Source organism: Vulpes vulpes, chromosome 15 (genome assembly GCF_048418805.1).
Source record: "Vulpes vulpes isolate BD-2025 chromosome 15, VulVul3, whole genome shotgun sequence".
In the NCBI taxonomy this organism is placed as follows: domain Eukaryota; kingdom Metazoa; phylum Chordata; class Mammalia; order Carnivora; family Canidae; genus Vulpes; species Vulpes vulpes.
Genome location: NC_132794.1, coordinates 48,836,308 through 48,863,444, shown reverse-complemented (window position 1 = coordinate 48,863,444; position 27,137 = coordinate 48,836,308). Strand labels below are relative to the sequence as shown.

At 47.6% G+C, this 27,137-nt stretch overlaps 1 protein-coding gene across 3 annotated transcripts in view; it reads left to right on the top strand.

Annotated features, from left to right (window-relative positions):
- Positions 1–522: 522 nt before the first annotated feature.
- The window catches only part of PLA2G4E (phospholipase A2 group IVE), a 59,140-nt gene continuing 32,525 nt past the window's right edge, over positions 523–27,137 (top strand). The window contains exons 1-2 of one of the 3 annotated variants that reach the window (XM_025998529.2): positions 523–764; positions 2,107–2,394. In XM_025998529.2, coding sequence (XP_025854314.2) covers positions 2,212–2,394 — 183 coding nt within the window. In that variant the 5' untranslated portion in view covers positions 523–764; positions 2,107–2,211. Of the gene's footprint in view, positions 765–2,106; positions 2,395–24,992; positions 25,099–27,137 lie in introns of those variants that run through there. The other 2 variants (XM_072738362.1, XM_072738361.1) reach the window with 2 other exon arrangements.

Here is a 27,137-nt window from a genome sequence, read left to right as displayed (position 1 = left end):
TGAGAAGAGATCCAGCGACTGCAGGTCACTTCCCAGCCGCCTCGTTTGTAAAGGGACCCGTGAGTGTGCTTGCTTTTATCATTATTATTACTGCCGTTCAGCCTATTATTTTCAATTAGCACAGTAGGGGACAAAAAAAAATCTCTTCCTCTACCCATCTCCGGTTCTCTGCCTGGTGTCCAGTAAATCCTGTAAATAAGACTGACAAAAGACAGATTAACGAGAAAAACGAATAGAAGTGCATTAACGTGCGTGCGGTCAGGGAACACTTGGGGCACGTGGTCAGGAGTCACTCACTGGGTGCTTAGTGTTTAGGCTCACATGGCACCTTAGCAGAGGAGCAATACACTTGGGTGTTTGTTTTTTTTTTTTTTTTAAGAGTTTTTATTTATGCATTTGAGAGAGAGCCACAAGCAAGGGCGCGAGCAGGGGCAGGGGCAGAGTGGGGAGGGGCGGGGGGCGAGGGAGGGGCAGAGGGGGAGGGGCAGGGGGGCAGAGGGGGGAGGGGCAGAGGGGAACAGAGGGGGGAGGGGCAGAGGGGGGAGGAGAAGCAGGTGCCCGGAGGAGCGGGGAGCCCGAGGCGGGGCTGGATCCTCGGACCCTGAGACCAGGACCCGAGCCGGAGGCAGAGGCTGCACCGCCAGAGCCCCCCCAGGCGCCGCGAGCAGCACATTTCTAGAGAAGTGACAAGACAAAGGACGAGGACCTTGCACTGCTAGGGTGGCACCCGGCGGGCAGGCAGACGCCCGGGGGACTAACGGAAGGTAAGGGCCACGTAGTCAATTCGTTGTGAGACTTCCTCTGGGCCGGTGAGGGTTGGTGCTGTCCCCGCGGATGGACAGGTGGGGAGGGGCACACCTTGGTGAAGGCACGTCAAACGGGGGTGGGGGGGCAGCGAGCTTTTCTGTGACCCGCTTCCTCGCGGTCGCCTTCAGCCCAGCATCCCCCTGCGGACGGCGTGCGGGCGCGGGGGCGCGGAGAGCGCGCGAGGAGGGCGCCGGCTCCCCAGCGCAGGCCGAGGAACCTGCTTCCGCGCGACCTTCGGCGACCTTCTGCCGCGTGGCCTGGGGCTTGCTGGGCTTCTGACAGGCCGCGTAGGCCAGAGACCGTGCCCCCTGGAAAACCACAGCCTCGGGGGGGGGGGGGGGGGGGGGGGGGGGCCTGAAAACACACCGGGCGCCCCCACCTAGGGAGGATGCTGGTTCCCCCACAGCCGACACCAAGAGAAACTAGAAAGATGCACATTTGAATGGACATTTAAAAAAATGTTTTTGTTTAGATTTTATTTATTCATGAGAGACACAGAAAGAGAGGCAGAGACATAGAGGGAGAAGCAGGCTCCTTGGGGGGAGCTTCGTGTGGGACTCGATCCTGGGACCCCCGGATCATGACCTGAGCTGAAGGCAGATGCTCAATCACTGAGCCACCCAGGTGCCCTTTGAATGGACATTTTAAAACCGTCGACAACAGGACACACGGGGTGTTTGGGTTTTGTTTTTAGTTGAGCGTTTTAATTTTTACCATGAAGCTATGGTGCATTCTCTCTCAGCTGCCAGCATCTATTAAACTAAAAAAAGAGCTCAAATGAGAGAGTAAATTATTAAATTCTCTTCTGGCCCATGGTCCCCTCATCAGCCCTGAATGGCAGGCCAGGTATTTATTTTCAGGGCTCAATGGAGAGATGTGGGGGTGTCAGCTAAGAGCCAGAGAGTGGCTTCGCCTGGGTCAGCGGCCTGGACAGCCTCAGCCACCTCACCTCCAGGCCTGCCTCCTCAGCCCTCCGCACTGACATATTGAGTTTCACAACATTAAAAATAGCCGCTGAGCCATGAGGAGCTATCTCTGAGCCTGGATCCAGCTCAGAAATGCAGGCAGGCCTCCCTGAACCCGGAGCCGTCCTGGGTGAGCGTAATTCTAGCTCCCTGCTTACTTTTCACACAGCACAAGAATGTTCTCTTCACCAAAATAGGTCCAGATTGTTTGAAATATTCGCAGAGATATGGGACTCGTTTAGCTAAGCCCTGACTTCTATCACCTCCTTAATAATTCATCAGGCTTATTTCTTTTCCTGGAGGAATCCAATGGCATTGTTCCACATTTTTGCAGAACTCCCTTGAAATTTCCCGAGGATGTCCAGATGCCTCACTGTTGAAGGACCAGCCTCAGCTCCACAAGGGCTGTCCTGAGCCCCAGAGAGGGGACACAGCCAGAATGACTCTCCAGAGCTCGGGAGGCTGTCCTGGCCTGAGAACTGATGCGTTCATTCCACAGAGCCCACAAGAGGCAGAAGAAGAAGGCAGGTCAGAAAGAAATGTCAGTGAGTTTGAGCATACACAGGACCTGGAGACTCCTAATCTCCCACCTCTGCTTCCGATGGCCCTTTGGGGCTCTCAGGTACGTCTGCGTTCCTGGGGAAAGGGCTCATACCTCTTAAATTTTACCCCCACTTTGCTGATTTAGAATAAGATCACCTGCATCGCTGTAGAGCTAAGGGGTTGTGTTTTTGTTCATTCTTCCTTTCCCAGAGGAATCCCTTCACTCTTACCCCCATCACCTGTCCTTACCTGTCTCCTTGACCCAGTGACCCTGTTGCCAAGGGCATTCTAAGTGCCTGACACCCTGCTGGGGAGGGATTAGCATCTCTGTTTGTTGAGAAGACTGAGGCTCAGAGGGTTTAAGGTCACCCAGCTAGTCCATGGAAGACCTGAGTTGGAAGCTCTTGCTATTAATACAATACTGAGAAGAGTGGACAGGACCTAGCAGGGTGTCTGGCACACAGAGCTGCTGAAACCGTGCAATCTAGCGTAGTGGTGGGGCAGGGGTATAAGTGCTGGGGGAATGCACCGAACCGGCCTCCCTCAGGAACTGCACCTATTGGTCAGTGAAGAGAAAACCTTGAATAAGTAAATTCCATGGGTAATTTAGTGGGCTACAAAAACTGAATAGTGGCTTTAGGTAATTATCAGCAGATCTGGATCTACCCATGCTTCTACTTTGGGGGCATGTGTGAGCTTGTAGGTGCCCGACAATTGGAGAGGAAGCAATGTTCCTGTGTCCCTCTGGCAGCTATGGGCTCGGCAGTGGTGTCAGGCTGATTTCTGCAGGGGTAAGCCTCTTCCTTCTGTGGGCCTGGGCCTCGCTCATAGGGAGCACTGGCCATGGTCCCTTTGCCTCCTATGGACCCCTCTGTCTGGCCCTGGATTGGTGGGTCTATTCTGGGCCTTGACCATAGGTTTACCTTGCCTCACCCTAGTAGGTCCCACTTCATAGCTGTGGTTGTCAACCAGCATCTACTACCACAAGGCACCTGAGGGCTATGGGAGGATGACCAATCCTCCCAAAGACACAACTCTAGCTCTTGACAGGGCTGACTGCCCCATAGAATCACCAGGATCCCTGCTAGGGACTCCTGTCAGAGTTGGAAGTGAAGAGTGATCAAGGGTCCCACCCCTGTGCTTCCCTCAGCCTCCCTGCCCCACACTCTCTCATTCTTCCTGTAATCTCCCAAACCTCAGTGAACAGGCTTTCTTCCCCTACCTCTTCCTGACTCTACCTCCTTTCCAGAAGTCTCTGGTCCAATAGACTACCCCTGCTAATATGCTGCAGTGGGAGGAGATACGCCCAGCTCTTGCCCTGACAGAGAAATCAGGGCCTGCCTCTGCCTCCCCTGGTATCAGAAACCTCCTGAGGACTCACACTTACAGGTGGCTGGCCAAAAGGTTACAAAAGCCATCAACACATAATGGTTCAATATTTGTGAGAATGCTGTCCTCATTGGTGTGGTGTAGAGCATGGGCTGTGGAGTCAGACTGGGGTTTGATACCTTTCGCTGTCCTTTGCCAGCCCTGTGACCTTAGGCCAGCTCCTTAAGCTCTGGAGACTTGGGTTTCTTCACCTAAGGGGGAAAAAATCATGCAGAGTAAATAACACACTTAGCAGAGTACTTGGAGCCTATGAAGTTGGAACAATTTGACCATTAGCAACTTTATGATTCTTTGTTCCTTTCTGCTCTCGTCATCCCCATGCCTGACATGGTTCAGGAATGAGGCTGCACTCATGGCACCTCCTCTTGTTCTAGCTGCTTGAGGGAAGAATAGAAAGGCCTGTGAAAGAAACAACCACACAAAGACATTGTATTTAATCTTAATATTTTCATTTTTGTATATATTAAAATAATTTCAGAAAGTGTTTGGAAACATAAAGGAAAAATCCATCATAATCACTTAATACAACAACTGTCTCTTATAGTCTTTTTTCTTCTTGGATAATGTTGACATAGTAGTGCTTATAATATTTATACCAGACCTATGTCCTGGGCTTTTTTTTCTTAACCTAAAATTATAGTCAAATAATTTTTAGGTTGATACTTAAATTTCCCAATTATCACTTCAATGCCTAAAAAGTATTTCACTGTGTGCCTGTACTATAATTTATTAAGATTTATGGTGAAATGAGTTTTTAAAGGTGCTTTATTTTTGCAAACTTCTGTGCAATCTCTCAGAAACTGGTCAGTTGGCCATTCCCTAAGGCCTTCTGAACTATCCGAACAAGATAAGAAGTAACACAGCTCTGCAAGAGGGGGTTTAATGTTAGGGAGTATATGTATGATGAGGCATGTATGATTGGGGAGGTTGTTTGTGCGTTTGGTGGCAAAGAAGTCCTTGATGACTTACATGATAAATTTAGAGGGAACCAGAAAGACCCACCAGTCTTCAAATAGCTCCTCATCTGCCCTCTGTTTTGGTCCTTGAAGTGTTTCCCTCCAGGACTACCATATGAATTATGCCTTTGTCTTTCTAGGGTCCCATTAGAGGCCAGCATTACTGGGTAGCATATTGTCATCCAGGAATACTTCAGCCAAAATCGGTTTATCAGATTAGCTGTAAATCAGTTTTCAGAGTCCCCATTTCCTGCACTGCATTCTTAGGTAACTCTTCCTGTGGCTTGTTACATATCTCTCATCTCAAGAAGACCAAGAACCACATCTAGAGCATTTATTCATTCATTGAACAAATATTTATTGAGCTCCCACTGTGTTTCTCGTATTGTTCTAGCAGTAGGAAATAAAGCACTGAGCAGGTCAGACAAGATCTAGCTCTCTTCAAACTTATATTCTAATGGGGGAGACAAACAATAAGTAAATAGAAGACTATTTCTGTGTCACAGATAACAGAATAAAATATGTGATTGTGAGGGACTGGCAGCAGGGAAGAGACCATTAATAGGATGGTAACATTTGAACCAAGACCTGAACGATGAGAAGACTAATGAGAAAACGTTCCAGAGAGAGCAAACTCTAAGTGCAAAGACCCTGAGGAGGGCATAATGTTGAACTGTTCTGGAAACAGAGAGAAAGCCAGTGTGTCTGCGGAGCAGATAGCAGGGAAAGAGATGAAGGAGCTGGTGGTAGAAGCGGAGGTCAGACACTTGCTTATGCTGGCCCGATGCTACAGAGGCAGCTTTTGTGTTGTTCTGAAGCAGTAGTGAGCCAGTGGAGAGTTTTAATCTGAGGATTGGCTTTATCTGATTTGTGTTTTACACAGATCACTTCGGCAGGTCTGTGGAGAGTGGGCTGGCTGGCAGACGAGAGGGAGACAAGTGAGGAGGTTTTTACTGTAGTCCAGGAGGAAACAGCGGGGGCTTAATTGGGGTGGTCATGGTGGACAGCAGAAGTGGACAGATTCTGGATTTTTCTGGAGGTAGGGCTTACAGGCTTATGTTGCTTGGATGTGGAATGAGAAATCAGTGATGCCCTAGGTTTTGCCTTAAAAAGTGGGAGGACCCTTACTTGGCTGGGAAACACCAAGGTAGAAATGGGTCAGGGTAGAGGGGACTGGAGGTGTCTGTTTTGGACATTTTAAATTTGAGATGCCTGATATATACCTAAGTAGAGATGTTAGATGGGCAGTTGAAAATACAAGTCTGGAACTAAGGAGCTAGGATAGGGAGATAATCTGTTTGAATACATAAAGCAGAGTATAGGTGGTTTTTAAAGCCATAGAGCTGGATGGGATCCATCTCCAAAGGATGGGATGAAGAGACAGAAGAGAAGAGGCATAAATCTGTGCCCTCCTGCTCCCTACCGTCTGGATCCTTGATGGAGGCAAAAGAGCCATCAAAGGAGACTGAGAAAGAATAGCCCATAAAGCTGTAAGAAGCCAAGGAGGTGGTTGTCCTGAGAGCCCAGAGACTTTATAAGTGTCCTATACTGTTATAGGAGCAGGTTGTTAGTTAAAAGAACAAGCTTTGTGCCACTTGTTCATGTCTTGTCTGTCACAGACCTGGAACGTTGAGAGATGGGCCGTTGGCTGGCTGGCTGGCTGGCTGCTGGCAAGAGCCCACAGGCTCCCATTTTATCTCTGACATCAAGGCTGATATCTCCAGTTGGCTCCAGAGGCCTGTCGAAATCAGGCCCCGCCCCTGGCACTTCCCTACTCCTGTCACACACCCTGTGGTCCGGTGCCCTTCTTCTCTCCTGGCAGGGCTGGCTCCCTCGGTGCCGCCTACATGGCATGAGGCAAACTTGTTCCCACCTCTTCTCCTGGATTCTGCTGCTTCCCCTCCCAGAGAACACTTCCATCCTCCTGCGGGTTCTCCTTTCAGGCCCAGCTCAAGCCTCAGTTTCCCAGTCTCTCCCCACCTACCCTGCACTTCACTAGGTGGTGGACTTCCTTTCAGAACCACCCCTATGGCTACACCTTTCCCTGCCAGGTGACTGAAACCCACTGGACATCGCCACCCTGCCCTTCATATCCAACCCGTCTTCCTTCTGTGTAGGTTCTGTCCTGAAATCCCTCTCGAATCCCACCACTTCTCTCCATCTCTGCCCCTCTTGCTGGCCCAGTTCACCATTTCCCATCTGACCCACTGCAACTCCCCTTCCCACCTGCAATCTTGTCCCCTCCATTCTCTACACAGTAGCCAGTGATCTTGTTCATGTCGCTTCTCTGCTTAACATCCGTTAATGGCATCCAGTCCCTTAAGATAAATACTCAATCCTTACCAAGTCTTCAAGGCCTCATGTGATACAACCAACTACCCACCTTTCCAGGCATTTCTCACCTCTCACCTACATACCATGCCCCAGACACACCTGTTCCACTCCTAAATGCACCAGCTTTTACCACCTCTGGGCACCTTGTGGGGCTAACTCTGATCTTTCTTTAGGTTTAGCTTTTTAAAGGCTGCTTCCTCCAAGAGCTCATCCCTGATTCCTCCCCCTTCCTCCAAGAACTCATCCCTGATCCCTCCCCCAGTTGAAATTATGTACCCTCTGCTAGTTTGTTTGTTTGTTTGTTTGTTTGTTTGTTTGTTTGTTTAGCCTAGTATCTTTAATAGTACTCTGTGCTTTTCCTTGATTAGACTATCAGAATTTATTATTAGAAATTTCTTATCACTTATTTGTTCATTGCCTAGCAACTGTACTTCACTGCTCCACAAGAGCAGGTGCCACGTCTGTTTTGATGCCCAGACCCTACAGTATAACATAGCATCAGCACTAATAGGGGTTCATAGGTCATTGTCATTAATAAACAAAGCTTTCCTTGACTTCTCTTACTCAAACTGACTTTTAGGTTCTTTGCTGTTAGTTCTTCCCAATTTATTTGTCTCTAAGCAGAAACATTAAAAATAGCAATAGCTACAATATATTAATAGGTTTATTATATGCCAGACTCTGCGTGCCACTCATGTATGCATATGTGTATATGTGTGTGTGTATCTTTACAATAATCCTATGAAATAGATACTATTAACCCCATTTTACAGATTAGGGAAATGAGTCTTGGAGAGATAAAGTAATTGCCTAATGCTACCCAGCTACACTTACCCAATGTGTCACTGGCAAGATATGAATTCAGGCCTCTCTGACTCCAAAACTCTTAACCTTTTCTCTACGTTTGTCTGTGTGGGTGTTGTCTCCAGCTAGTCTGAAATTTTGTTGTTGCTGCGTTTTGTCAGTGGCCTCTTTGGTTTGTGGTTGTTGTTGTTGTTTTGTTTTGTTTTGTTTTTGGGTATCTTCCATCTCTGTGCTGTGGGTCCCCATAAGTACCTGCCACTTATGAGGGTGTGTCACCGGGCAGGTGAGAGCCACCTGTGTGAACAGGAGTTCCGTATTTCTGTCAAAGCCACCCTGTAAGGGGAGTGCTAGGGCTATATCTAAGAAAGGGAGGGCAGATGGCCATCTACAGAACCTGACTTATGGGGGCCCAAAGGCCCACCTTCTCCTAATATGTCTACAACCAGGCCAGGCTGGCTGTGTCCCACCCTCTCCTCCCTGCCTGGTGAAATTCCCATCACGAGGGTTGCTTATGTGTTAGGTGACAAAGGTTGGCCTGATCTTCAGAAGGCCTCTCATAGGTGTTTCAAGCAGCTGAAGGGATTAGTGAACTGTCTCCTGGATCAAGGGCCTGGATGGGTACAGAGTAACAGAACTTCAAAGCTGAAGCAGATGAGCTAGATATTAGAGCAACATCCTGTGTAGTAGAGGAATCTCTTCTGTGGCCCCCAGGCAGGTACCCCTTGCATAATTCCAGTAATGAAAATTTAATACCTCCCATATGACCAAGTTCTTCTTACACTGAGGTCAAATCTACCCACCCATAAAGGCCCATTTCCACTGCTGGCTGTGACACACATCAGTCTAATCCTCTTCTGGACCCAACAGGCCTTTACATACTCTGAGTTAGTTTCCATACTTGGCAGTTTCAAGACTCTGCTATCCTAGACTCCACAGTGTACTCCAGTCAAGTTTTCAAGGAGCTGTGGCTTGGCTCCCTGCCTCGTCCCCTTGTGGGTGTTCCAGCTGGGGAAAAGAGGAAGATCCAGATGCTGAGCAGTAGGCCAGCTGCCTGGTGGGAGGAGGAGAGGACTCTGAGCACTTGAAGAAAAATTCCTCTCTGACCCTGTCCTTGCTCAATCCTTCCTGCTACTCTCAGGGAAGAGGCACAAAGGAATACACCTGTGTACTCTTTACAATTAACATGTAAACATCTGGTATGATGACAGCACATAGTTCGCACGAAATCCAGTAGTTTTCCTTCCCTGTCTCTTTATTTACTTAACATATAATAAGTTATTTAACACACAACCACTTTATCTATTTATTTAACATATAGTAATTCTACTTTTTTTTTTTTTTTAATTTTATTTGGGATGTCTGCCTTCGGCTCAAGGTGTGATCCTGGTCTGGGGATCGAGTCCCGCATTGGCTCCCTGTGCAGAGCCTGCTTCTCCCTCTGTCTGTGTCTCTGCCTCTCTCACTGTGTCTCTCATGAATAAATAAATAAAATCAATTTATTTATTTTCAGTGGTATGTATGTACGTATGTATGTATGTATTTATTTATTTATCAGGCACAGAGAGCCTGATTTTGGACTCGATCCTGGGACCTCAGGATCATACCCTGAGCCAAAGGCAGAGGCTCAACCACTGAGCCACCCAGGTGTCCCAGTAATTCTATTTTTTTAAAAAATTGGTTTTCTGTCAAGAACATGTAAGATATTTTCAGGATTGATACTAGAAAACTTTTTTTTAAGATTTTATTGATTTTATTTATTTATTCATAAGAGACACAGAAAGAGAGGCAAAGACAGAGGGAGAAGCAGGCTTCCTACAGGAGAGTCCTGACACAGGACTCGATCCCAGGACCCCAGGATCATGACCTGAGCAGAAGGCAGATGCTCAACCACTGAGCCACCCAGGCATCTCAATTCTAGAAAAATTTTTAAGTATAATAAAGAAAATAAATATTCACAATAATCTTATCATTCAGAGATAACTTCTTGAACCCTTAATATAGTTCCTTTCAGTTCTTTTCTTCTAGGCACATATATACATAGAAATCAGTTTTATTTATATATACATGCAATATTGAGCTCATATTGTAAAAGTTTTTTACCAATCAGCAAATAGTAATCGTTATCCTTTGCCATTAGGAAAAAAGGTTTTAATCAATGGCTATAATTATCATCACATCATCTAAGTGTGATCATATCCACCAATTTTTGATGCTATGAGTATTATACCTTAAAGCCTAGAAAACCTGTCATTAATCTCCAAATTACAATAATTCCTCTCTCCTCTTTGCCAAGTTGGCAGAGATTTCAGTATTTCCCCATGGTTTTTCTCCAGGCAACTCAGAGAATTCCCAGGCTGTTGTCCTTGTCCATGAGGCAGATCCCCTATCACTTTTCCACTTACTCTAGAATTCTCTACAGAAGAATCTCTGCTGATTTCCCCAGGTGAAGGAATGTGCCTGCGTGGTCAGGATTAATGAGGAGAATCCCCCAGAAAAGTTACTGGGTTACAACTATCACTTGGTAATAATAAGGCTCTGTCAACCCATATATGCCGGGAATTAGCTCCTCCCTAGAGAGACCCATGGTAGCAAGGTAAGCAAAGAAGTTTTAGCATTATTCCTATACCTTAGAATCCAATAAACTAAGCCCTAATACTGAGTCTCAGACACCAGTCCAAACTTCTCTCATCTTTATGGGCATTTCCTCCCTGGGACTACTCCCATTGTACTTCCCTGCCACCTGACCTCAGTGGGTGTCTTGAGGTCTCTTCAGTTCATCATATACATTTCAATAATTTGAATCCCTAGTGTGAAGGGGTCAGGATCTCTACCTCCTTTTTCTACCATAAGGCTTCTCCGCTCCTATACAAATTTATGGAGGCAAACTGGATTCCTGAGAGGGTGCTACCCAACTCTACTCAGCAATGCCCAAGGCCCAAATGTCGTGGATGTATTAAGAAGCAGATGAAAAAAAAAAAAAAAAAAGAAGCAGATGACTGCTACCTCTGTTCATCAAGGACTTCTAAGCCATAGCCCCTGTTAACCTAAAAAAACAACAAAAATGAAAAGCAGTTACAGGAACAATGCTACATCGAACATCTTTGAAGATTTGTAGAAGAGTTTATGTACAGTCAATTCCTAGAAATATAATTGCTGGATGTAAGTTCATGCAAATTTTAAATAAAGATTACCAAATTGCCCTCCAAAAAGTTTGTGCCGATTTGCATTTTATCAACAAAGTCTCCTAGAGTCTTCCCCACACCCTGACCAACAGTGAAGGCTTATCAACTTCTCATCCTCGCCAATCTGATAGATGAAAAATAGCATCACTTTGTTGTTATAATTTACATTATTATTATTAGTAATAATATTTTACAGGCTTATTGCATATTCCAATGATCCTGACGTTGTTGAACATCAGAATCACCAGAGAAACTTTTTATTTTTTATTTTTAAAAGATTTTATTTATATATTCATGAGAGACACACAGAAAGAGACAGAGACATTGGCAGAGGGAGAGGTAGTTTCCCTGCAGGGAGCCTGGTGTGGGACTCAATCCCAAGACCGCGGGATCACGACCTGAGCTGAAGACAGATGCTCAGCCACTGAGCCACCCAGGAGCCCCAATAAGGATTTCTTAATTCAGAGATTTTTAAATGTGAAAAAAGCATGCCTTAGAATTGATGAAATATAGTAATAGCAAAAATTTAGACACAACTTAAATGTCTACCACACAAAACTATATAGATAAACTGTAGTATACTTTACAGCTCTGAAAATGAATGAGCCAGTTCTATATTTATCAACATTAGCAAATTATATAAACATAATATCTAGTGGGGGAAAAACCAAGTTTACTGTAGAATACACATCCTTTATGTGATACCTCTTACATAAATTTTAAAACATGTGAAGTCATACAAAATGGAGCTTAGAAATAAAGACATATTTAGAAAAGGAATAAAGAGATGCCTCCAAATGATGGCTAGAAATCCAGGGTTGTGGATACCCCCAGGAGAGGGACCATGACCATGTGAGGGGCACACACGAGGACTTAACTCTGTTACCAATGTTTTATTTTTACTCTGGGTAAAAAGTTTATGGATGTTTACTTTATTATTCTCTATACATTTTGTATGTCATAAAATAGCTTAATACTTTTTTAAAAGAAGAAATCAGAGGGAAAAATAAGATAATCAGAGAGGGAGACTCTGAAACAAACTGAGAGTTGCTGGAGAGGAGGTGAATGGGGGGTGGGGTAACTGGGTGATGGGTATTAAGGAGGGCAGGTGATGTAATGGCACTAGGTGTTATATGCAACTAATAAAACACTGAACTCTACCTCTAAAATTAATAATACACTATATGTTAATTAAGTAAATTTACATAAAAATAAAATAAAAATTTTTAGAAAAAGAGGAATTCAGATTAGAAGCTAAGCCAGGAAGATGTGCTTTGCTGGGAGTCTGTTTAATATGGGCAGGGCAGCAATGTTTTCCTCCCTCCTCCCATCCTTTCCCAGCTAGATGTCTCTAGGTTAGAAGAAGGTCATCCTGAAGGTCAAGTGTTGAGCTCATTGTGAATTCTTATCCTGACTTGCTTAGGCTGTGATTTCCATTTCCTGTGGTTTTGTTGCCATCTGCTTCTTCCTATGCATTATCTCTGTGCCGGCCCTGTCTTGCCTGCCTTCCCCTTCCCTCAACTCAGCCTTACTCACTGGGAAAGGATGGCTGCCTCTTTCCACTCCCAGACGGAAGAAAGAGTGAGGCTCCTCTACCCCAGCTCTAGGCAGGGACACTAACCAATGCTCTTTCTCCATCCCAGTTTTCCCGGTGTTGAAATGGAATGACGAAGGCAGTGGTTGGTCCTCCCATGACTAGGAAAGGCTTTATCTATCCTAGGATGTCATAAAGGCAATAGGCATGTGAGTGGGAGGTAGATGTATTATAGGGTTGACTTCCAGAGTCGAGGACCAATAAGAGATCTCAATAGATCCTTGAAAACATGGGGAGGAGTGAGAGAAAATGAGAGAAAGAACTTGGAAGAGCTCTTGCTTCATTACCCCCAAAAAGAGACCCCTGAAGATAAAAGCACAGACATGTACCTCCCATCCTGGATGTTTCCTAGGAGATATGGTTTTCCTAATCTAAAGACATAAGGGATGCAATTCAGGAGACAGAAGAGGACCCAACCTTGGGTAGTCCTCCCCTCCCCTTTCCCCACTGGAGACCCCCAAATAGAATCCTGCCACAGAGGTGGTGGCCAGGTGTATTAGTCAAAACCCCTTCAACCACAAGTGGCAGATTAATGGAAACTGGATTCAAGAAAGCATAAGGTGTGTTGGGTCAGGGGTTGCCTTTATCATCTCATGTAATTGAGAAGTCCAAGAAATATATGGGCTTTGGGCATAGCAGGATCTAGTGGTCCAGACCGCATCCTCAGAACTTTCTTTTTTTCCCTGTCTCTTAACTTTGCTTTTTTCTATAATCAGCCTAGTTTCTTATGCTAAGCAAGCCCTTCATGTGGTGATAACTCAAAGCTTACATCTTCCTTAGAGTTCATAATCTAGAGAAAAGAATAGTGTCTCTCCCTCTCACTGATTTTCCCCTCCTCTCATATAATCCTAAAAAGAAAAAGCAGGAAAAGATCTAATTGTTCATGAACCAATCACTAAATCTAAGCAGATAGGAATGCTGACTAGCCTGGCTGACCGGGGGCCCACCTCTGAGGAAGAAGGAAGATTCCCCATGATTGACAGCTCCATAGGATCCCAAGCGCTCTCTTTTAGAGGAAGGGGAAAAGGATTCTGGGGATCATTATATCCACATACCAGGATCCCACACACTCAATTCACCCCCTAACCTCAGAATTGACTTGAATGTATGAAATTGTTCCATATAGATTTGTTGTTGTTCATATATTCCAAAATAAAATCATAATACAATCAAATTATTTCATTTCAAATAATTATAAAGCCTAGGAGTAATTATAAATACCCATAAGTACGAATAATTACAAATTGCAGGTCTAGCATGCCAAGTATGTCTCTGCTTTAAAAAATATTTTCAAGGGGCCCTTGGGAGGCGCAGTCAGTTGAGCTTCCAATTCTTGGTGTTGGCTCAGGTCATGATCTTGGATCGTGGGACCCAGCCCTACGACAAGGCCCCTGTCAGGTTTGGGGGCTCAGCTCAAAGCTCAGTGAGGCAACTGCTGAAGTTTCTCCCTCTCTCTCTGTTCCTCCCCACATGTTCTCAGGCACATGCTCTCTCTCTCTCTCTCTCAAGTGGATAAATAAATCTTTAAAAAAAAATTTTTTTTTCAAGAAGAGTTTGAAATAATGTAGTCAATCATCCCACTTGGCCCAGGATTCTGTTTTAGCACTGAAAGTCCCTTGCCCCAGGAAACCCTTCGTCCTTTGGCCAACTGCACTGTTTGTATACCCTAAATGAGTCTTTAGTTATTGTTTGCAGCAAACGGGAGCTAAGGGCTCCACGCCAGGTACAACAGGGGCCTGGTTGGCACTCTTGGAGCCCAGAGTCCTTCTCTCTGAGGATTTGCATCACCAGAAAGAGGACATCACCAGAAAGGGGTGCCCCTACTCCCATCCACTGCACCCCTACAAAGGCATGTACACAGAGGGAGGAACAGAGGTGTCACCTGCACTTGGCAGAAGATGGCTGTGATGCTGTCAGCTCCCACACACTCGGGACATGAGGCCTGAACCCTGCCCCCTCCAGGGCCCGCTCTGGACAGAGCTGGAGGGCCCAGCTAGCCACAGGAGGCAGGCAGGGAGAGGGCTCCCACCCCTCTATGCTTCTCACAGACCCAAGTGTCCCTTCTGCTTGCTGTGTTTGGGTCCCATATCTTCAGGCTCGCCCAGGCACAGCCTAGATTATAGCAACCCAACTGCAGAGTCAGCCCCAAGTGCCGGCCCTACCCACCCCACTGCCCAGAATGCCCTTGGCCTCAGTGCATGCTCCTGGCAGCTCCCCTCTGCTCTCCAGGCCCAAGTGCTGCCACCAACCAGCCAGAGCTTGTATGGAGGCTGGGCGGGGGCAGAGGAGGGCAAGCAGCCAGAGGGAAGTGGGCCTCCCAGAAGTCACTGCTGTGTCAGTTACCTGAGCCACTCACCACTTCCTCGGTACAAATTCTCTCTCTCTTTTATTTATTCATGAGAGACACAGAGAGAGGGAGAGAGAGGAGGGGGGGGGGGCAGAGACACAGGCAGAGGGAGAAGCAGGTTCCATGCAGGGAGCCCGATGTGGGACTCCGTCCGGGTCTCCAGGATCACGGCCTGAGCTGAAGGCAGATGCCCAACCCAAAGCCACCCAGGTGTCCCGGAAATGAGTCTTTAGGGTCACATTCCAGGATTCCCTGCCGCTGATGACACTAATCCAGTGGCACAACTCCAGTGAGCGCTCAGGGATGCCCCCCACCCCCAAAAGAGCACATGTGCCTCCCCCTCTTGAACCTGCACACACACACTCATACGCTCACACACACACACACACACACACACACACACACACACACACACACAACTGGGGACGGAGTTGGTAAGAGGAATCACCAGCTCTGGATCCTGCTGGGTATAGGCAATAACCTCTGTTTTCACTCACCATCACCCCCCCCCCCGCCTATTCCCCCCCCACCCACCCAAGGCCTCCTCATAAGGTCTCCCATCACTCTCACCAAATGTCAGCCAATTTTTAGTCACTTTGAACTCCTCCCTGGCCATACTTTGGCTGTTCCTCTTTTCTGGCATCAGACACACCATTTTTACAATTTGGTGTATCTGTTGTATCTTATTCAGAAGGACCTGCAGAATCCCCCATTTATTTTCATTCTGAGCTGATGCCCCAGCATAGTAAGGCCTCAATGGGCAGTACGTCAGGCCAGAAGCCTGAAGGCACAGCAGTAAAAGACTCAGAGGATTCCCAGTTCTGTGGTCTTGCTGTAACTGTGTCTCACACTTACCTGAGATGATGAAAAAATAGAGATGCCAGGCTCTATTCCTGGGATTCTGGACTCACCTAGTCCAGCCTTGCATTGTACAGAAGGGGAAAGTGAGGCCCATCCTGCAGAGTTGGAACTGGAGCCCACGACTCCTGGCTTCCAGGCCCGAGCTCTGCCCAGCACACCACAGTGCCTTCCTGAACATGAATGGGCACTGACCTTGAAACCAATAAGGAGCCAAGGCATTCCTCAGCTCTGCTGGGCTCTGTCAAACCCAAGGCTTGATATGAAGGCATCTGCTGCTCACAGACCTCGCAGCCCAGTACCACCCCAGCCTTCATCTCCTCTGCCTTGAGACATGCTGGGGAGCAGCTCTCAGGAAGTGACTGCAGAACCTTGGCTCAGGGGCTTGAACCAGATGCAACCAGTGGGAAATTATGTTCCTCTGCTAGAACCTGCCTAGAACCAAATTCAAGTAAAAGAGCACCAGGAGCACCTGGGTGGCACAAAAACCTGAGTGCGAATGTTTATGGCATCTTTATTCGTAAGTGCTAAAAATTGGAAACAGCCTTCGTCCCTGAACTGATGAATGGACAAAATGTAACACTTTTATAGTGGAATACTACACAGCAACAAACAAAAACAAGCTCAATACAGAGACGTGGATAGATCTCAAAAATCTGGTATTACACAAAAGAAGTCAGACACAAAAGACTAAACACCATGACCCATTTATCTGGAATTCCAGGAAAGACACCTCTAATCTACAGTGACAGCACATCCAGGGCCCTGGGGAAAGGCAAAGGATTAACCACAAAGGGTTATGAGGCAACATTTGAGAGGGATGGAAATGATCTACATCTTGATTGTGGAGGTGGTTACACAACTAAATATGTCAAAACTCATCAAATGGGTGTATTTTATTGTACTAAGTTATACTTCTAAAAGTTGATTTTTTAAAATTATTTTTTATTTATTTATGATAGTCACAGAGAGAGAGAGAGAGAGAGAGACAGAGACAGAGACAGAGACACAGGCAGAGGGAGAAGCAGGCTCCATGCAGGGAGCCCGACGTGGGATTCGATCCCAGGTCTCCAGGATCGCGCCCTGGGCCAAAGGCAGGCGCCAAACCACTGTGCCACCCAGGGATCCCCTAAAAGTTGATTTTTAAAGTAAGAAAATAAGTCAGTTCACCAAATGGTCACTTTCCCAAAAGCACAATCATTCTGGGCCGGGCCGCCTGCTAGTGCCCAATCACATGGCATCCACTGAGCTGAGCCCTCAGCCTCCCTCCCCGAGCCCAGCTGCATGGTACCTGCCATCAACCCACACAGCACCACCGTCTCCCTCAGACCCCAGCCCAATTCATTCCCAGGGCCCCTCGGACAGCCTTGCATAGCTTGCATGAGTCAGGGCAGGCTTCTCTCTTCTGCTCTGCGGTGGGCAAAGGATAGTGCTGTGAGGCCCCAGACGTCTCCCAGATGTCAACGGGAAGCAGGCTGGCTGCGCTTGGGATATCCAGAGTCTCTGACTAGTAAGCCATCGCTACTGGGTGGCAGAGGTCAGCACATACCCTACGATAACCGACTACCCAGGTATTTTTCCACGTCTGTTATTTACAGGAAAACAGGCCTAGAGAAATTTCAAAGCCATGTTTTAACTTCTGTTTCTCTTTGTATTTTGAAGATGGCCATCTTCCTTGGGGCGTGGAGGCCAAGGGCCAGTTTGAGGGAAGAGTGGACTGTAGGGATCACAGGGACAAAAACCTAAAACTAAATGATCACTTAAAATGACATTGCTTTGGGGTACCTGGGTAGCTTAGTCGGTTACGTGGCTGCCTTCAGCTCAGGGCATAATCCCAGAGTCCCGGGATCAAGCCCCACGTTGGGCTCCCTGCTCGATGGGGAGACTGCTTCTCCCTCTCCCTCTACCTGCTACTCCCCCTACTTGTGCTCTCTCACTCTCTGTGTCAAATAAATAAATAAAAATCTTTAAAAAATAAATAAATAAAATAAAATAAAATAATGACACTGCTTGAAATGGTCACAGTTCATCCTTTGTTTTAATTATTGAAGTGCAATTTTTAAAAAGCCGTATTTATCTATTTGAGAGAGAGAGAGAAGCAGATTCTGCTGAGCATGGAGCTTGGTGCCAGGCTGGATCTCACTACCCTGAGATCATGACCTGAGAGTCGGAGGTCTAACTGACTCAGCCACCCAGGTGCCCCAAAGTGTAATTGACATACATACTATTAGTTTCAGGCTTACACCATAGTGATATGTTTTTAATACATTATGAAATTATCCCCATGATAAGTCTAGTCTGTCACCATACACAGTTATTATAATATTATCGATGATTTTCTTTTTTTTTTAATTTTTTATTTATTTATGATAGTCATAGAGAGAGAGAGAGAGAGAGAGGCAGAGACACAGGCGGAGGGAGAAGCAGGCTCCATGTACCGGGAGCCTGATGTGGGATTCGATCCCGGGTCTCCAGGATGGCGCCCTGGGCCAAAGGCAGGCGCCAAACCGCTGCGCCACCCAGGGATCCCCCTATCGATGATTTTCTAAGCTGTATATTACATTCCCATGGCTTATTTATTTTATAACTGGAAGCTTTTAACCCCCTTACCTAGTACACACACAACCCCTAAACCCTCTCCTCTGGTAACCAACAGTTTGTTTCCTGTATTTGAGTCTGTTCCTGTTTTTTGTTGTTGTTGTTATTGTTATTTTGTGTGTCAGTTTCCACATATAAGTGAATCATGTGGATTTGTCTTTCTCTGTTTGACTTACTTTATTTAGTGTAATGCCCTCTAGATCCATCTATGTTGTTGCAAATGAACATTCCTTTTTATGGCTGAGTAATATTCCATTATATATCCACACACATACGTATACATATACATATACACAGTACCTCTTCTTTATCCATTCATCTAGGGATGGACACTGATGTTGATTCCATATCTTGGCTATTGTCAATAATGCTGCCAAGAATATAGGGGTTCATGTATCCCTTCTGACCGGTGTTTTCATTTTCTTTAGATAAATACTCAGTAGTGGTATTACTAAATCATATGGTAATTTTATTTTTAATTTTTTGAGAAACCTCCTTACTGTTTTCCACAGTGGCTGCACCAGTTTACATTTCCAACGACAATATATGAGGGTTCCCTTTTTTCCACATCCTCACCAACACTTGTTATCTTTTGTCTTTTTGGTAACAGCCAATCTGACAGTTGTGAGGTGATATTTCATTGTGGTTTTTATCATCATTTTTTTAAATTCCTTGGTAAATCTTTGGTTCTCAGGAGAGCATAGTTCCTAATCACAGAGTCCCTTCCTTTGCAAGCAATGTCTGTTCAGAATCTGTCTTTCCAGAATCAGAGCCCAGTGCAGAGCGAATGTTCTCCCCCAATGTAATGTCATCTGTTGCAGGTACCCAGGGCCATGTGGGCTCCAATGGCCAGGTGACTTTTACCCAGTGTGGCCTCCATCAATATCCAGCCTTGCATTCAAGAGGCCCTCCCAACCCTGTAAAGCAGCCATAGGGAAAGGCAGTGTCTGCCTGTGTAGACTTAACCCCTACCTAACCACAGATGGACAGGACTCAGCTCTGGCCTGGCAGGGCAGACTGAAGGCAATGAAATGAACGGAACCTACAACCCCACCTCCCGCCACCTTCCTCTGATACTTACAGGCCTGCCTGGAGTCCTCCTCTCCCTCCACAGATGAGCAGATCTTTATCTTTCCCAAGCCCCAGCCCCTTAGGTCCAGAGTGACAGCTAGAGGATCTGAAGCCATCTGCAGGCACTGGAGCCTCTAGGGCATGTGGATAAGACAAGACCCAGAGCATTCTTCACAGGTGAAGAGGAAGAGGTATATCAGAGGCCTTTTGTAGACCCTGGCCTGCCCTGAGGGTCCATACTAAGCTAATAATGGTGGCACACCTGCCTTCCAGCTCTCCCACACTACACAGTGAGGATGGTCACCCGTTCTACCCCTAGGAGGGGGATTTGCTATCTTTCTCAAACTGCCAACAAAAACCATGATTCTTAAACTTGATACCCAGGACTTCCTCTCATCTCCTTTCTGAGTCTTCGTACCCTTGCTCATGTTTTCTCACCTGAGATAAATGCCCCTTCCTGCTTTATTCATCAGGCTCTACCCCTCAAAGGCAAGTGCAAGTTCTTCCTATGCCAGGCAGCCTCTTCTGACCTCCCAGGCCCTGGGCGGCCGTGTTTCTGAATAGCATATTTTTCACACCTCTCCTCAGATGTGACAGGATCATCCTGAGACCACTTGAGTGACCTTCCTGTCTCACCCAATAAAACGGGAGGGAGCTCCTTGGGCAGGAATGATGTCTAGGTGTCTCTGATAATCCTGCGTATCACACCTCTTTGGTGAAACCATTGCTAACTGAAGATCAGCCATGTGCTGAGCACATTATCTCCTTTAGTCTCTGTAACCAACCCATGAGGTTGAAATCCTTATGCTTTCCATTTTACAGATGGAGAAACTCAAGTTCTCCAATCTTCAAGTGTATAGGGATAAATTGACCCAAGTTCATGCAGCCAATAGGAAGCAGAAGCCACGTTCAAATCCAGGTCTATGAAACTTTAAAGTCTAGACCCTTAACCCTTAACCCTACCGTGTTCAGTCAAGTTTGAGACAATGGCCACGTCATTCTCACTGACGTGACCAGGGACAAAGAGTGAACGCAATGTGCAAAAGTCTCCAGCCAGTCTCGCTCTGTGGGAGAGAGTCAGGAGCTGGAAAATAATAAATATCTTGCTATAAAGGGGGAAGAATGGAACATATTTGTGAGCCAGATCTACTGCCAACACTAAGAATATAAGGATTACCTACATTGGGATGAGGGTGCTTTCTTGTCATGTTTATGCTTATTTTGTATTTCCTTATCATCCTAATGGAATCATGTCTAGCTTGTTGGCCAGAGGTTCTTACACATCTGGACATACTAACACACATCTCCTGATGCACGTATTTTTAGAGCCAGAAGTTCTGAGGTCAGACTGACTTGCCTCCCAAACCTGTCACTTACCATGGTGACCCTAAGCCACTTACTTCTCCTCTCCATGTTTTAATCCTTATTTTAGGGGCACCTGGGTGGCTCAGTGGTTGAGCATCTGCCTTTGGCTCAGGTCATGATCCTGGGGTCCTGGGATCGAGTCCTGCATCAGACTCCCCACAGGGAGCCTGCTTTTCCCTCTGCCTGTGTCTCTGCCTCTCTCTGTGTGTCTCTCATGAATAAATAAATAAATAAAATCTTAAAGAAATCCTTCCTACCCCCAGATCAAAAATAGATTCTCTTATGTTGTCTTCTATTAACTTTATAGTTTTGCATCTCAGGTGTTGATCCCATTTACAGCCCATTTTTCAAAAATATGGAATTAAGTGGGGATACTGTTTAATTTGTTCTATTTGGTGAGCCACTCATGTCCATATCATCTGTTAAATAGCTATTCTTTCCCTATTGATTTGTGGTGCCGACTTTATCATTGATTCAGTTTTCTTAAATATAGGGCATGTCTCTGATCCCTCAATTCTATTCCACTGGTCCAGTTCTTGCCCCAACAGCATACTGTTTGTTTAAGTGTAGCTTTATAGTTTATCTCAGAATCTGGTAGGGCAAGACTCTCCTCTTTACCATTATTTTTTTAAGGGTGAGCTTGTTACCCATGGATATTTATTAAGAGGAGGAGATTTAAGATGTATTTTGCATGTAGCAGTGTGCTTGTGGCATCTTTTGCTTTACTGAAATTTTATGTGTCTGTATTTCAAATCTGGTGATCTATCCTTATTGGCTTATTTAGTAAGATTCTCTTCATCCCAATATTATATTAATATTCTCCAATATCTTATTTTAAATCTTCTCTAGTTTTATTTTAATCGTTAGGTATTTAATCTGTCTGGAATTTGTGTAGTTATCAAGTTAGGAGCTAACAATTTTATTCCAGTGGCAAGCTAGCTTTTCCAATAATGAATAGTCCACCCTTTCATCCCTATTTGAAAGATTTCCTTTATCATATACTAAAATGCCACATACACATAGGACTGTTACTTGCTTTAAGGAATTTGTTGGCAAAGGATGGCTAAGCATCAGATGCATTTGAGCAGGAGAACGGCAGGTTGTAGGGGTGGTTACAAAGTTCACTGGCCAGCCAGGTGTGTGGGAGCAGGTGTGTGGGGAGGAATCCCGGGGAGTCAGAGGAGGCCAAAAGACAGATGCCACTGACAGGATGGGCATAGATACCAGAGGCATCTTGAAAGAAGAAAGGGGAGGAATTTATCCTTGCTGAATTCTCGGGGGAATGCTGTCAGTTGAACCACTGGAACAAATGTACTTTTCAATGCTGGATTACCTGAGGCCAAGGGGGCTGCTGGTGAGAGGCAAGTCCAGGTCACCCTGGTCAATGGGAATCAGTGAACAAGGCCCCAGACTCCGCCACAGGCAGAGGCCTCCAAGGACACAGGTTGAGGGCTCTGTGGAGATCTCAGGCTCCCTGCTCATCAAGGAGGAGAGGGGTGGGATGGGAAGGAGCATAGTCCCTTCCATTTTGTGCAGCAGCAGCTTTGGAATTTCCACCCAAAGTGACTCTGGGACAAGGGGAGAAAGGGAACCTGGCTTGGAGCATCAGCTGTTTAGCAAGAGCTTAAGTTTTAGCTTAATTGTATGTTCCTTAGAGGCCTGTTAGATGAGAAGAGGAGGTTTATGCGCTCCTTCCCCAGTCACAGGGACTGGCACTCATTACCTTCCCAGCACACTTCCCACCATCCCCACGGAGTCCTCTTCCCCTCCTGCCCCACACTGGACTGGTTACCCCTGAGTTCAGCTCCCTCTTCTCCCCTCACTAGATCATATATTCTTCGTTGTTTCCTTCTAGACGGCCCTGAGCAATGAGCGCAGAGCTGGGCACACAGTGGGCAGTAAGTAAGTGCCTGCTGGGAGGTTGGTCCACTCAGTTTGCCACTGCACCAGCTCCCACCTGGGTCAGAAGCTATGCAGAGGGGTCAGAGGAAAGCCCTCCAGTTCACCTCCTGTGAGCCTCCTATTCAGTTTGATTCCATTCAGCTAAAAATGAGGCCCTGCTCTCAAGGCATTTATGGACGAGGAAATACAAGGGTTGGAGACCTAGATTTTTCCATGCATTACCTTGGATGGATGGAGAGGGGCGTGGCTGGGCTTCTTCAGTGAAAAGAGGATCAAATACCAGGCTTTAGGGAATGCTCTGGAGTTTGGGGCTTGCCCTGGGCCTATTTGATAGGCAAAGATAAAGGAGTGGAGGGAGGGGAGAGACAGGAGGGAACCCCAGTGAGGAGGTGCCCCAGAACTCACCATCCCTTCATCCCTCACTTTCAGGGCACTGTAGTGCTGTGGGTTGGGTTGCCCACAATAGCAATCAGTGTTGCCTTCGTAAAGTTCAGCTCTGATTGCATCGCTCTCATGCTCAGAAACCATCTATGGCTCTTCATTGCCTACAGAGTAAGTTCAAATTTAAAGCTTGGACTTTGAGGGTCACAACTATTGGGCCCTAATGTATCTTGCCAGATTTGTTCCTTCACAAAGTGTCCCTCCTCTCTGCCCAACTTCCACCATTCCCTGTATCCCACATTCCACCCCCACATCTCCTTCCACACCTTACTACTCTGACACCAGAGTACTTGCATAGCTGAGCATACCCTGCTTTCTGGCCTCCCTGCTTTTGCTCATGCTATTCCTTCCTCCTAGCATACCTTTCCTACCTCTCATTAGCTTTTGAAATCCTAGCTGTCCTCAAGACCCAAATCAGGTGCTACCTCCTCCATGAAGTCTTCCCAGATCTACTCTTTTGCCTCCCAGTCAAATCCACCTCCTATTTTCTGGGCCCCCTAGCCAGTTATTAGCTATGTGACACAGCTCTGTAGACCACGGATGTTTACAAATGTGAAGGATTTGTATTGCTTCTTCTAGGATGCCCTCGTTACCATAGGAGACTTGGACCTCAGCCTCTGAGGGGTTGAATGCATTTGTTCCACCCATCCCCACCCACCATCACCTGGACTATCAGCAACTTCAGGCCTCGAATTTCCTTTCTTAGTAGCATGTATACAGTTGGTACTCACTAAATTGAACTTAATGGATTCCACTGAGGGGTGTGGGTACTGAGTCTGTGTCCTTGGCAGTGGGGTAGATGGTAAGGCAAGGGAAGGATGCACACTAAGAGGGGTCTAGGCTAAGGCCCCATCTACCTTCTGGAGGGCCTGACAGGCAGAGGGGAGCAGGGTGGGGGCACCTCTGCCTGGCACAGGAAAGGGTCCCCCAGATACCACCGATTGGGTTTCATCCATGCATTCGGGCCTAGTCAGCCTTGTGTTCAGATCTCACCCTCGATTTCACAAAATCGCTTTAATATGTGGGCCAGAAAAGCCGGTTGTAGGGCCTCGGGCGATAGCTCAGGCAGGAAACTCCCAGTGTACCCAGCTGGGCAGCCGAGCAGGCGAAGTCACCTCACCAGGCCCCTGAGTGAGCCAGCCATCAGGTGGAGATAGAGATCAGTTGGGTGGAACAGGAGCATCCTCTAAGCTGCCCTGATATAGGCAGAGGCTGGGCACACCCTCTCTCCACTTGGCCTCCCAGGAGGGAGAGCTGGGGACACTTGCACTTGACCCTTTCCTCACCAAGGATTCAGGCAATTATTTTTTCTTCTCCCTCTAACTTTGGGAGCCCTGACCTCCCTGCCTCCCACGAGGTCCCTGTCCACAGCTCCCGGGTATGAAGCTGTGGGACTAAGTGGAATTAGGAGGGAGCATACCACCCCCCACCCCATTCCCCCAGATGCCCAGAAGGGCATCTCTGAGCCATGACCTTGATAAGCTAAAGAGGGAAGGCTTTCCCAAATCCTGGCTGGGCTAACCTGAAAACTGTGAAGGTCCTGCATGCTGTTCTCACCACCCGTTCCCTTGGACAGCCAGCTGGCTCTGAGTTTCTGCGGGCTAGCAGACTGCTGACCCGAAGGGCCAGGACCTGGGGAACCCTGCTGGTTCCCGCATTTCCAAGATCTGAAGGCCTCTGAGTCCCTTGATACTAAAGAGTTGAGGCCCCCCACACCCCCCATCCGCCTACCCACCGTAACCCCTCCCCATGCAATCCCAGCCACAGCAGAGAGGTGTCCAGAGGGCGGAGCTCTGAGTCAGAATATAAATTCCCAATCTTGCCACCCAGCTGGAGAGCTGCCACGATGCTCCAGAAGCAGATGCCTGCCTGGCTCTCCCACAACCTACCAGACCTATGCCAAACAGAAGATGGCAAGCCTTCAGCCCCCTGTGCCTTGGAGGTGAGGGAGAAGTGCTGGGTGGGTGGGGCTGGCCGCTGAGGGCAGGAGGCAGGCACGGGGAGGGCTGGGAGAACTGTAGACTCCAGACACGGAGCACTTAGGCTTGGGCAGCCCCCACCTAGCACTGGGGGTGTGGGCTGGTCCAGCTGGGGCTCCTGGATGGATGGCTCAGCTGAGGGTACCCACGGACTCGACAAGGTGCTGTGTGTGGCACAGGGCCATCTGGGGCCAGGTCAGCACCCGGGTAGACGGTGCTCCGAACTGCCAGGGGTGGATCCATGCTTGCCTGAGCTAGCGGTGAACGGGCATTAACCCTGTGGACATCCTTGCCATGCTGTGCAAGTGTGCGGCATGGTGTCTCATGAGGATTGGTGGCATTGCCAACCTGTCATATCAGCCAGGAAGTTCAGCTGGATCTGTGGTCAAGACTCCTGGGCCCACCATCTGACTCCTGAGGGCCTCCTAGAGAGACTCTGGGTTCAAGGCCAGGATTCCAGGGCTCCGGACCAGCTCTGCCTCAGCTTTCTCATTTACCTCAAGCTTCCAATTTGCCATGGGCATGCCATGGCCAGGACTGTCAGCAGCTACTTCTTCCCGGTTCTCCTCTCCGGGCCCTTCCCCCAGGCCACACTGACTCACTGAATGAGATGAGCAATGGCCTGAAAGTGTCTTGTCCTTTCGGGGTGGAAGATGGAGACCCCACTCAGCCTCCAATGAGCCTAAGGAGGAGAGCTCCGAGCTGCATGGTGCCTGGTGCCCTGCTGCCATGGTCAGGACAGGTACCACCTTCTGGGGGGCACCCACGTTTCCCCACAGCACTCAGGGGACTGGAAGAGCCTTCGGTCAGCTGTTGTTCCTGCCTCCCCAGTCTAGTGGAGCCCCTGGAACCTGGGCTGGGGGAGAGCTTCCAGAGAAGCGATAGAGCACCTGAAGCAGGGAATGAAGCAGCTGAGAACAAAGCCTGTCCCTCTCAGGTCCCAGAGGGTCTGTGACTCAGAGCTGGACTTCTTGCCCTGACCCTCACCTAGCCTGTGTGATACAAAGGGAAAGAGCCATGGTAGCTCCTCCCAGGAGCCCCCTGGTCTGGGATGTTGCTCAGACAGCTGGGAAATGTTCTGAGGTCCCATAAAGTCCTCATCCCAGTGATGTCCTTTGAGGGAAGGCCCATATATACTGGAAGCTATCACCAGGCTATTCGAAGCTCTGACACAGATGTTGCAAGGAACTGGTGGGATGTATATACCCAGCTCTCTGGGGAAGAGGAGGCGGCATCACCAGCCAGGCCTGCCTTGAGAAGCCCTGAGGAGGGAGTTCCCACAGGCTCCCTGGGAGCTGTCTTGCCCTCTCCTGCACCCAAACCTTGTGGGCTGGTTTGGTTAGGGTCCACCTGGCTGGGGGTGGGTATCACACCCACCACTTCTGAAACATGGTTGTCAGACCCAACCTCCTGAATTCCCACCCCTACCTGGGAGCCTGCCCCTGGAAGCCCATGGGTAACTATTCCAATGATGGATTTGTGGTGACAGCTAGACATGGGGTGCAGGGAGAGCCCTGAATCAGCAACGGAGGGCTTACTCCTGCCTCTGCTGTTAAGTAGTCCAGTGCATGACCCAGAGCTAGCTTTAGCCAGGTTGGTTAACTCACTATGAGAGCCCACACCCCAGATGCCACCCTGCTGTCAGGTAGATCTGCACCTGAGTCCTGGCCCTGCTGCTTCTATACTGTGCCCTTGTGTGAGATGCAGTCTCTCTAAACCCAGTCTTCTCCACAAAGTTGGGATAACACCACCCTCCTCAGAGTGTGGTTGGGGGGCTAAATGAGAACAGATGTGGTGCGCCTGGTTGGACCCAGGGCCTGGTGCATAAGAAGAGCCCAGGGAGTTGTGCTCCCCAGCCCCCACCAAGGTCCTACCTATAAATATGGGGATAGGAAGGGGGACTATTGAGTTGCCTAATAGCCAGTCCTGAGGGTCAAGGTGGGACATCTTTTCCATATGAGCTGGCAAGATCTGCCTGTCCTGAGTAGGTCTCAAGGGGAAG